The sequence below is a fragment of the Mobula hypostoma genome, chromosome 15 (genome assembly GCF_963921235.1).
Source record: "Mobula hypostoma chromosome 15, sMobHyp1.1, whole genome shotgun sequence".
Classification (NCBI taxonomy): domain Eukaryota; kingdom Metazoa; phylum Chordata; class Chondrichthyes; order Myliobatiformes; family Myliobatidae; genus Mobula; species Mobula hypostoma.
The window spans coordinates 71,999,688-72,012,480 of record NC_086111.1 but is presented as its reverse complement, the minus strand read 5'-3'; the positions used below and the strand labels follow the sequence as shown (position 1 = coordinate 72,012,480).

Below are 12,793 nucleotides of genomic sequence, written 5' to 3'. Positions count from 1 at the left end.
GAAGTGATACAGAGCTGAAAAGGGTGGAATCTGATAGGCGAGCACAATGGACCAGAGAATGAAAGGGAAGGAGGTGGGGAGGGGAACCGGAAAGAGGAATGTGTATGCGATGGACAGATGGAGAGGACAAAGAAGGGGGAGAAAAGGGTTGATAGGAGGGCTAGTGGATAGGGGGAAAGAGGGGAGTGGTCTGAACAGCTTGAAGTGTTTTGTCTAACCATTTGGTCGCACCATTAAAACACCAATTACTTTTATATGTAGTAGACAGGTCATGGTGACCTCATGCATTAAAGTTCAAAGTAAATTTATTATCAAAGTACATGTATGTCACTATATACCACCCTGGAATTCATTTTCTTGTGGGCATACTCAATAAATCTACAGAATAATAACCACAATAGAATCACTGAAAAACCGCCCAAATGGGGTGTTCAACCAGAGTGGCAAAGACAACAAACTGCAAAAAAAAAATGCAATAAATATGAAGAGTCCTTGAAAATTAGTCCATTGGTTGTGGGAACATTTCAAACCAGACTCCGCACACTTTCTTCTATGTTCTGTGTATCTAATCTGAAATTGTTCTTTCTTGAGAAGCACCTGGTGGAACAGAGTACAGGTAGGTTTATTTTGTATTTGACACACAATGTAGCTGCTCTGTGACTATTTATAAAAATGTAGAGATGTATTATTCTGCACCTAGCCTGTGCTCTACTTCTGGGAGTGGAGGAGATTTATTCAAACCCATACTGTTATTGATGTGAGTATCCACGGCAGCCACTGAATTCCTGAAATGAATAATGTTCTATGACCTTAACAAGCCTCCCCCCTCCCTGATCAAGTCCAAACAAACAGTATGACAATTTCTAATGGACTTATATTTAACATTTAAAAGGTAAGAATGATGTTATTTTGCATATTCTTGCAACTGAAATAATTAGTTACACAGCTTGACAATAGTAGCCTCTTTGTAATGTTCAAAGGCTTGCAGGCAGAAAGAATGCGGATTGTTAATAGCTGGTTCAGAGCTGGTTTGAATCATTCAGCAGCCAAAGTGATAAGGACCTCCTGGATAATGATGCTATGTGTAGTATCAGAGAGATAAGTCTAGGAGTAAGAGTTTTGTATAATGCCAGTTATTTTTCACTCTGGCACTATTGTAAACAAGAAAGTAACAAAATGATCACTAAATCAATAAACAACATTTAGTCATTTAGAAAGGTGTAGCGGATTATATGAACCCTATATATATATATATATATAGACATTTAACCAACATTACCAGCAAAATGAACTACAAACATGTGAGTGCTTGATTTCAGTGAAAAGCTAAAGCTGTCATCTGTCTTGCTCCAATTTCATGAAATATACACAAGACATCTTTGCTTGCCTCCCATTGAGCTTTATTTTAAAAAAGAGAGAATTTAAAACCTATGGCTAAATACAAGATGCTTTCCGATGTTGTTTCTGCCATTCTTGGCTTTATTATTTCAAAATTGTATAAAACTGGTTCCTTTTTTCAATCAGTGTCCACTTTATTAGGTTCACCTGCTCATTAATGCAAATATCTAATCAGCTTATCATGTGGCAGCAATTCAATACATAGAAGCTTATAGACATGATCAGAGGTTTTGTTGTTGTTCAGACCACACATCAGAATAGGGAAGAAATTTGATTTAAGTGACTTGACCATAGAATGATTGTTGGTGCCAGATGGGGTGGTCTGAGTATCTCAAACGGCTGTTCTCCTGGGATTTTCATGCACAACAGTCTCTAGGGCATGGTTTCCCAATATTTCTTGTGCCATGGAGCCTTGCCATTTACCGAGGGGTCCATGGACCCCAGGTTGGGAACCCCTGGGGTAGAGTTTACAGAGGATGGTGCAGAAAAAAAACATCCAGAGCGGCTGTTTTGTGGGCAAAAATGTCTTGTTAATGAGACAGATCGGGAGACTGGCCAAACTGACGGGAAAGTTAACAGTAGCATGCAGAAGAACATCTCTGAATGCGCAACACATCAAATCTTAAAGTGGATGGGCTCCAGCAGTAGAAGACCACACTGTTCCACTCCTGTACCGAATGAAGTTCCTACTAAGTGTATTTTATTGTTGGAGGATATTCCACCCCACGTTGCCATGCCTTTTTATTTGTGGGTTGTAGGTGTCACTGGCAAGGTCAACCTTTAATTGTCCTTGAGGAAGCACTAGAGAGCATCTTTCTGAAGGGACTCGCACAATGCTTTAGGGTGAGTTTGGTGCTGCAACAGTAAATTTTAACCCAGTAATGATGAAACTAAGTGATATTTCCATGTTAACTACGATGTGCAACCTGTAGACTGCTGAGGCTGCCCTCAGCACATCCTTAGCTGTGTTGGTTGTTAATGCAAATGACACGTTTCATTGTATGTTGTGACCTGCATATAATAAATAAATACAAACGTAAATGTGAATCTCATCCTTCAGGTTGATATAGAGATTATGGCTCTGAGAGACACTACTGAGTTAATGCCATGCACTTGTAGACAGTGCCTACTGCTGCAGCTGTGAATCACCCCGAGTGGAGGGAGTCATGACTAGGGTAATGGATGTATGTTTATGATGTGGCTAATTTGTCCCAAACGTATTGCTGCCACTGCAATAGCATTCAACATAAAAAGGGTATACCATCTGCAGAGTATTCATTCTGACTAACCTTTACATAGAGTCTAAAGGAAGCCTGTGCTAGAGAATATTGGAGTATCTGCTCCAAAAATGTAGGTACGCTGTTGCATATGAATCCTGCACTAAGTCACAGTCTACATTTTCATGGCATAACTTCAGAAACATTCCAGCAGAGGTAATACAGAGCAAGTATTGTCAAACAGTAATATTATCTGGACATTTGGTTGACTGGAACCATCAAAAATTCTGACCTGAATGCATAAGACATAGAAACAGAATTATGACATTTGAGCCCATTGAGTCTGCTCCGCTATTTCATCATGGCTGATTTTATTATCCCTCTCAACCCCTCTCTCCTGCCTTCTCCTTGTAACCTTTGGCCCCCTGACTAATCAAGAACCTATCAACCTCCACTTTAAATATACCCAATGACATGACCAAGTGCAATACTGTACATCACCTTACCAACTTGCCCAATTTGTTGATGTAGAAAATTGGAAGATCACCTGTTTTTGTTTTAATAAATTCATAAGAATAAATAGTCCCACTCTCTGTAAGGTCCAACAGTATTGTAAACCAAACCAAAATGAGGAAAAAAGAGCATGCAAGACAAGTAAGGGAAATGATAATGAAGCATAAATCTGGGGAAGGGTAGAAGACCATCTCAAAGGCACCGAACATATCTCTGAGCTCAATGCAGTCCATCGTGAAAAAGTAGAAAAGAAATATGAAACCACAGCCATATTGGCTAGGTCAGGCTGCCCCTATAAACTTAGTCACCGGAGAAGAATGGCATTTGTAAGAGAAGCTACTGTGACACCAACAGTCACTAAATGACCTCATCTCATGATGGCTGCATCTGGAGATGAAGTTCATGGCTCCACAATCTCTAAGGCCTTGCACAAAAATGATATTTATGGAACAGTAGCAAGGAAGAAGCCTTGGCTTTCTTTTTTTAAAAAAAGCATATCCTTGCCCATAAAGACTTTACAAAGCATCACTGAGAAGATGCTGTAAAGATGTGGAAGGTGGTCTTGTGGTTGAATGACACTAAAATGGAACTTTTTGGCCTCAACACTAAGTGATACGTGTGGCATAAATCTAATACCGCACATCAGCCAGGTAACACCATACATATTGTACAGTTTGGTGGAGGTAGCATCATGCTTTTCAGTAGCAGGGACTGAAAATCTGGTCAGGATTAATGGGAAGATGAATGCTACTAATACAGATATCCTGGATAAAAACCAGCTGGCCTCTGCCAGAAAGCTTAAACTGGGGAGGAAATTTGACTTTCAGCAGATCAACAACCCAAAGCACACTGCCAGAGCAACCATGGAGTGTCTTCAAATGAAGAAAAGTGATATTCTTGAGTGGCCTAGTCAGAGTACTGATCTTGACCTGATCAAACATCTCTAGTAAGACCTCAAGATTGCTGGCCACTGCCACTCCCCAGCAAACCTAGCACAGATTGAGCTATTTTTCAAGGAGAAATGGGCAAATCTTGTTCCATCATCTTATGCAAAACTAATAAGAGACAGGCTAATCCCTATTGACATCAGTGGATCTGGGGTTGAGAGGGTGAACAGCTTTAAATTCCTCAGCATACACATCAGAGGATCTCATGTGGTCTGTACATACCGGCTGTGTGGTGAGAAAAGCACAACAGCGCCTCTTTTACCTCAGGTAGTTGAAGTTTGGTATGAATCCTCAGATCCTAAGGACTTTCTACAGGAGTACAATTGAGAGCATCTTGACTGGCTGTTTCACTGCCTTGTATGGGAACTGTACTTTTCTCAATCGCAGGACTCTGCAGAGTGGTGTGGACAGCCCAGCGCATCTATAGATGTGAACTCCCACTATTCTGGACATTTACAGAGACAAGTGCATAAAAAGGGCGACCCGAGTCACCCCAACTACAAACTGTTCGCCAGAGAAAGCAGGATCTCCCAGTGGCCATACATTTTAATTCCACATCCCATTCCCATTCTGACATGTCCATCCACGGCCTCCTCTACTGTAAAGATGAAGCCACACTCAGGTTGGAGGAACAACACCTTATATTCCGTCTGGGTAGCCTCCAACCTGATGGCATGAACATCGACTTCTCTAACTTCCGCTAAGGCCCCACCTCCCCCTCGTACCCCATCTGTTACTTATTTTTATGCACACATTCTTTCTCTCACTCTCCTTTTTCTCCCCGTCCCTCTGAATATACCTCTTGCCCATCCTCTGGGTCCCCCCCCCCCCGTTTTTCTTCCCGGACCTCCTGTCCCATGATCCTCTCGTATCCCCTTTTGCCTATCACCTGTCCAGCTCTTGGCTCCATCCCTCCCCCTCCTGTCTTCTCCTATCATTTTGGATCTCCCCCTCCCCCTCCAACTTTCAAATCCCTTACTCACTCTTCCTTCAGTTAGTCCTGACAAAGGGTCTCAGCCTGAAACGTCGACTACACCTCTTCCTACAGATGCTGCCTGGCCTGCTGCGTTCACCAGCAACTTTGATGTGTGTTACAAACTGTTCCAGCTGCTGCCACCCGGAAAATGGTACTGCAGCATAAAAGCCAGGACCAAAAAGCCAGACCAGGACAGCTTCTGCCACCGGGCCATCAGGCTGATTAATTCACACTGATACAATTGTATTTCTGTACTATTTATTACCAATTAACATAAATTGCACATTGTACGTATGGGTGGAGACATAACGTAAAAGATTTTTACTCATGTATGTGAAGGATGTAAGTAATAAAGTCAATTCAATTCATATCCAAAAAGATTACTGACTGAAATAGTTACGAGAGTTGGTTCAACTAAGTACTGAGCAAAGGGGGGAAGAACACTTTTGAACTGCTGACATTTCAGTTTTTAGGTTTTCATGCTTTACAATTTTCCCTATTTTTTGGGCTCAACTGAGTAAAAAGGCGCATGTGATTATAAAAATTCTCAGTTAAATTGATCAAAAATCCCTGATTGTTATCACTTATGAGAGGTCTGAATACTTTTACAAGGCACTGTATATTTAAGGCAGGGGTTGATAGATTTTTGATTGGTCAGGACATGAAGGGATGTGGGGAGAAAGAAGGAGATTAGGGCTGAGAGGAAAATTGGATCAGTCATGATGAAATGGCGGAGCAGGCTCAATGGGCCAAATGGCCTAATTCTGCTCCTATATCTTATGGTCTTATAGTTACAACAGCATTGGTTAAGACGTTTTTAGATAGCCATTTGAATAGGAAGGGAATGAGGGATATTGACCATAACAAGCAGGTAGATCTTAGAAAGATCAGCACAGAAACAGCCCATTTAGTTCATCCAGTCCACAACATACTGTTGTTCTACCTAGTCCCATATAACTTTGTATACCTCTGTCAAATCTTTCCTTATTCTCCTACACTCAGAGAATAAAGACCTGACTTATTCATCCTTTACCTCAAGTCCCGGCAGCATCCCTCTAAATTTTTTCTGTACTCTTTCAATTTTAATTGATAGCTTTCCTGTAGGTAGGTGACCAGGTGTGCAGTTTGAATTGGCATCATGGTTAGTACCGATATCGTGGGCTGAAAGATGTGTTCTTGTGCTTTACCGTCCTATGTTGTAATTGTTGACTTTACACACCTAACATTATTGTAGCAAGTAGTATTTTGCCATGTTTAAATTTACTTATGAGGAAATTGAATGAGACAAATAACACAAGGAATTCTTCAGATGCTGGATGTCTGGAGCAACACTCACAGAATGCTGGAGAAACGCAGGTCAGGCAGCATCTATGTAAATCAATAAACAGTTGACATTTTGGGCCGAGACCCTTCTTCAGGACTGGAAAGGTAGGGGGAAGATACGAGAATAAAAAAGGTGGTGGGAAGAGGAGGAGGAGGAGGAGGAGGAGGAGGATAGCTAGAAGGTGATGGGTGAAGCCAGGTGGGTGGAAATGTCAAGGCAAGGAGAAGTAGGAATCTGATAGAGGAGAGTGGACCATAGGAGATAGGGAAGGAGGAGGAGACCCAGGGGAAGGTGATAGGCAGGCATAAAGAGGAAAGAGGCCTGAGTGGGGAATAGAAGAAGAGGGAAGGGAGTTTTTTTTTTATAACAGGAAGGATAAATTGATGTTCATGCCATCAGGTTGGAGGCTACCCAGATGGAAATAAAGTGTTGCTCTTCCACCCTGGGAATGGCCTCATCTTGGCACAAGAGGAGGCCATGAATCAACATGTCAGAACGGGAATGGAAATCAGAATTAAAATGTTTGGCCACCAGGAATTACACCATTTTTCTTTCTCTTTGTCGATGTATGTCTTTAGTGTCTTGGTCTGTTTAGTTTAGATTGCATATTTGTGATGACTATCTAATAATGCAGTGTTGGAGAGTGACTGTTATTTCAGCAGACTGTAGCTATGACAGCTTTTGCTCTCCGAATCTAGGTGAATGGACTGGAATTTCCATTCTAGTAAGCAGTGAACTCTTTTTGCATGAATATTTGCCTTGACTAGTAGAATATTCTTCCAACTTCTGTTGGGGTAAGTGCAGAAAACTTTACCATGGAAAATTTGTACGACTAATTTGTTACTCTGTGAGGTTCCCTGTTTAGGAAATCTTGTTAAATGTGCATTAGCATGAATAAGTACCATATGCAGTCTGTTAATTCTGATGGGCCAATGTGTGAAGCCATGTCACACCAGCAGATCACAGATATTCAGTTACAAAGAATTATGACTTTAGAGCTAGATGTCGAGTGGTGTGCCAGGAGAGCTGAAATACAAGAGATTGTTCTGTGTGAGTCTGTCCTTGCAAATAATACAATAAACTTGCTTATGGAATTGAATATGATTTATCTGCCAGTGATGAAGCTGTAGGTAAGGTGTATTATATCAAAGGTCACAGTACTGTGTTCCAATAGTTGGTGTAAATCACATGTCTGTCAGTGACAAATTATGTGGCATATGCAGGAACAAGTGCATTAAGTCAATACTGCTTAACTTTACGCTAGGGAATCCTTGCTACTTGTGTTTAGAGCCACTGTTTACACTTAAGAAAGCCGTGTACAAGGCTCTAGAGACTTAAGTCCATACAGTAATCTTGTTCATGGAAGCTGAAACAACTGCAGTTATCAGTCATTTCAATATCCCAAAGCATTTTGTACGTAATGAAGTATTTTTGAAGAATGGGCAAAAACACAATGTGAAAACCATAAGAGGTTTTTTAAACTGTACCAAAGCACAATAAAAAACAACTTTGTTTTGCATACCATTCATAGAAATAATTTCATCACATCAGTACATCAAGGTAATACAAGAGAAAAGCAATAACAATGCAGAATAAAGTGTGACAGATATTAAAGATCAAGACCACAATAAAGTAGCTTGCAAGGTCAGTACACCATCTTATTGTGCATGGACAATAGGAGCAGGAGTAGGCCCTTCGAGCCAGCACCGCCATTCACTGTGATCATGGCTGATCATCCACAATCAGTATCCAGTTCCTGCCTTATCCCCATAACCTTTGATTCTGCTATCTTTAGGAGCTCTATCCATCTCTTTCTTGAAAGCATCCAGAGACTTGGCCTCCACAGCCTTCTGGGGCAGAGCATTCCATATATCCACCACTCTCTGGGTGAAAAAGTTTTTCCTCAACTCCGTTCTACATGGCCTACCCCTTATTCTTAAACTGTGGCCTCTGGTTCTGGACTCACCCATCAGCAGGAACATGCTTCCTGCCTCCAGCGTGTCCAATCCCTTAATGATCTTATATGTTTCAATAAGATCCCCTCTCAGCCTTCTAAATTCCACCATAGTCATAACAACGAGGTAGAAGCAATCCTGAGCCTGCTAGTTCGTACTTTCAGGCTTCTGTATCATCTGCCCAATGGAAGAAGGGCAAAGAGAGAATGTCTGGGGAGGGTGTTTTCTTTGATTATGCTATCCACTTTACTGAGGCATGGAGCTTGGGGGTGTGCCGAGAATGGAACTTGTTCCTGTGCTCTGAGCCCTGTCCACAACTGTGGTGTTAGTTGAGATGAGGAATATACATTACTCAGGAGTTGTTCAAGGAACAATGTCTCATCTTTAAACCTTGAGCTATTCTCAGATCTGCATGTGAACGCCTAGAATGCATTTCAAGGGCCTAGGTTATAGGGAGAAGTTGGGCAGGCTAGGACTTTATTCCTCAATGTAGGAGAAAGGTCTGAAAAAGATGGAATCTAACAGGAGAGGACAGTGGAGCATGGAATAACGGAAAGGGATCGGGGTGGGGTACCATTAGGGAAGAAGGTGTGGGTGATAGGCATAAGGAAAGGCTGGGGGTGGGAAAAGGGATGGGGCAAAGGGATCCGTGCTAATTTTGTCATCTGTTGTTAGTCTTTCAAAAGGTCATGTGACTAGTAAATTATATTGTGGACTCGTGGCTAAAATTGGAAATGTCTGCAGATAAGCCCATCAGTAATCTTTCCATAAGGCAACAAAGGGGAGAAACTAGACATGGATCTCTTGGCTCATAAGAGAAAATTGATCAGTCCTGTGCAACAACAGAAAATGGCCTGCTCTGTTGTCCCAAACTTACAATGTGCGTTTATAAGGAAAGTACTTCTTATTTCAGACAGCAGTTGGACTGCTTTCACCTAGATAAAATGAAACACTTTGAGATTGATAACAAAAGAACAAAAAAACTTAAGGTGTTTGGCAGTAGGATCAAAAACAGCTCAAGTACTTGTTCTTTACAACTCTTGAGTGGTTAAGTTTTATTAGGCAATTCCTAGTAGCTTAGAAGGTTATAGATTTAGTAGTGGCACTCAAAAGGGTTTTGGAGATGTACCTGAAGGAGAAAAAATTGCAGGGCTTTGAAAAGGAGTGTAAGGCTAATTGCAGCCTGGTGTAGAAGTACTAATGCATTTGAACGGAAAAGCCTAAAAAAGTAGCATATACGGCCCAGTCCATAATGGCCCCACCATTGAGTGCATCTACATGGAGCACTGTTGCAGGACAGCAGCATCCATAATCAAGAACCTCCACCATCCAGGCCATAATCCCTTCTCAGATGCTGCCTGACCTGCTCAGTTCTCCAGTATTTTGTGTGTCATGCTCTCTTCTTGCTGCTGCCATCAGGAAGAAAGTACAGGAGCCTCAGGACCCACACCACCAGCTTCAGGAACAATTACTACCCCTTAACCATCAGACTGTTGAATCAGAGTGGATAACTGCACTCAACTTCACTTGCCCTTTCATTGAACTATTCCCACAACCTATGGACTCACTTTTAAGGACTCTTCATCTCATGTTCTCGATATTATTGCTTATATGTTATTATCATTATTATTTTCTATTTCTTTTTGTATTTGCACAGTTTGTTGTCTTTTGCACATTGGTAGTTTGTCAGTCCCATTGGGAGTGACCTTTTGTTGATTTCTTCTATTCATAATGTCCACAAGAAAATGAATCTCAGAGTAATATATGGTGACGTATATGTACTTTGATAATAAATTTATTTTGAACTTTGAAACCTAATTCATTGGGTGGATTTGTAGAATCAGAATACAGCCCACAAAGCCAATTTTGGTGGTTGTGAAACAGTTTTTTTGGATAAAAATCTTCATTTTGGGGAGAGCCATAATATACTGTATAAAGAGAGTTGATACTACATGGCTTTATGATGGGCCAAATAGCCATCTTTCTCCTATAGTTCTGGAGTTAGATTGCACACTGTTGTTGGATAAAGGTGTTAAATCATTATTTTTCTTGTAGTTTAACTTTTCTATGCTTGCTCATGATTTTTATATAATTACCAATATATGTTTAAATTTTAGATTTCTACTAATTGTAGTAAAGCTGATTCTGTATTTTCTAGAAGTTTCTCAGTTTTTCCGCAGCAAATTTCTCGCCATTTGAATCTGATTATTTAGTAGGTTAATTGTTATCACTGGAAGGTTGATGTTTCTAGTCAGAGTATGAGGCAACTTCTTTTCCTTTGTATTTTTTTTGTTCTTGTAACACTTAATAAATGGCCACAACCACCAGGCTTTATTCATGACTTCTGAAGATCCCTCTGGAACAATATCACCAGATCCAACACTGTGAAACAAATGATTTGGGGAGAAACATTTGTGTTTATGCCTTGTGTGAATAAGCTACTTGTTGCTAGAGACATGCTTTTGGAATAGTTCACGTGGGACACCTAGAGGACATGGAAGCTGTACCCAGAACTTCAGAGCTGGCATGAAATCTAACAGAGATCTGTTTTTAATGAGACACATTTAGACTCGTAAAACTATTCTAACAATCTTGTATCGGGCAGAATGCAGCAATATGAATGCCCTGCTGCAACATTTTGATGATCGCTGATTTAGCCACAACATTATCATCAGCCATTTGTTCAGTACGTGAGGCCTGAAATCTGGAATTCCTTAGGGTTAGGGTTAAGGTCCCTCAACTTCCTTGCCTCTTCTATTATTTTCTATTGCAACACTGTTGTTAAATTTGTGTCACAGAGTGATGTGCCGTGGGAACCAGGTTTTTCATAAAACCATTAGACCATGAGACATACCAGAATTGGCCATTCAGTCCATCAAGTCTGCTCCGCCTTTCCATCATGGCTAACTTATTAACACTCTCAACACTGTTTTCTTTCCTTCTCCCTGTAACTTTTGATGCCCTGACTAATCAAAAATCTATCAAACCTATCGTCCTTTGCTTTAAATATACCCAATGACTTGGCCATCACAGCTGTGTGTGGCAGTGAGTTCCACAGATACATCACCCTCTGCCGAAAGAAATTACTCCTCATCTCTGTTCTAAAGTCATCTCTGTAGTTTGAAGTTGTGCCCTCTGGTCCTAGACTCTAGCACTATATGAAACATCCCACGTCCACTCCATCTAGGTCTTTCAATATTCAATAGGTTTCAATGAGAGTCCCCCCTCATTATTCTAAACTCCAGTGAGTATAGAGCCAGAGACATCAAACACTCCTCATTCCTGGATCATTCTTGTAAATCTCCTCCCTTGGACCCTCTCCAGTGCCAGTACATCCTTTCTTGGATAAGGAGCCCAAAACTGCTCTCGGTATTTCAAATGCCGTCTGGTCATGGCCTTATAGAGCCTCAGCATTACATCCTTGCTTTTATGTTCTCAAAATGAACATTGCATCAGTTCATGGGTGTGTATGCCATCTATTAAACGCCCATTTACACTAATCACATTTAATTCCCATGTTCTCTCCAACTCTCCCTTATCTGCTCTAATATATGCTTTTGGTTTCGTGTCACCTTTCATTTCTGAGAAGCAACGAGGGGCATTTTGCTGTATAAATTGTTGTAAAGTAGAGCAAATATATTTTTAATGTAAATGTCCCACTCTGCTATCTATAGCCCAAAAGCAAATGAGTCTTTGAGCTGGATAATTATTTGATAGTGAATGGGGCATTAATTAATGCTGACAGGAAGATCAATTGCACTGATACTTAGAGGATCTGCTGTTCTCGTATTCTCTTACTCCCCCGCTTTCTTCTTTCTGCAGATAATCAAGATCCGGGCACAGATTGAAGGCATCAGCATCACGGAGGATGCTCTGCTTCACTTAGGGGATATTGGCACAAAGACAACTCTGAGGTGAGTACCCATTGCCGTTTTGTGAAGGAATAATGGCTCTTGTCCAGACCTGGATAGTGTCATTTTTTTCCCCCCTCTTCTGACCCTGGTGAGCAGGAATGATTTGCTGTTCTCCCAGTGCTGGCTCTTTCAGGCAGCCGAGACAAGGGTTTTAAATCATCCTGTTTAGCTGCAGCCAAAAACTCTTCACTGGCAGTATTTAATTTTAGCCAGCACTGTAAAATAACAGTTTCAGTAATAGCTATTGGTTTCACCTTGTCACAGGAAGATAAATGGTGCTGTAGGTAGGGACCCATGGGATTAGACACAAAAGGTTTCTGTTCTTTTAAAAAAAAATCTTTAAAAACAAAGGCAGCTAATGAAACTTTGGAACTGGCACAGATATCAGCCATCCAAAGTTCTTGTCTGAAGGTTTATAATAGTGATATTTTTTGCAGAAGAGCAATAATTAAAAGCTGTTCAGTAGATAATATCCAAGAGGTTTAAAGATCAGTATTCTTTCAATCCTGCCTTTTCACATGCTGACAGAGGTGGTTTCTTAATTACCTT

The 12,793-nt window shown here is 40.9% G+C and overlaps 1 protein-coding gene across 1 annotated transcript in view; it reads left to right on the top strand.

Annotated features, from left to right (window-relative positions):
* The window catches only part of ruvbl1 (RuvB-like AAA ATPase 1), an 89,436-nt gene that overhangs the window by 64,021 nt on the left and 12,622 nt on the right, over positions 1-12,793 (top strand). Inside the window, exon 10 of the mRNA XM_063068245.1 lies at positions 12,153-12,244. Within this exon, the coding sequence (XP_062924315.1) occupies positions 12,153-12,244 (92 nt within the window). The remainder of the gene's footprint in view (positions 1-12,152; positions 12,245-12,793) is intronic.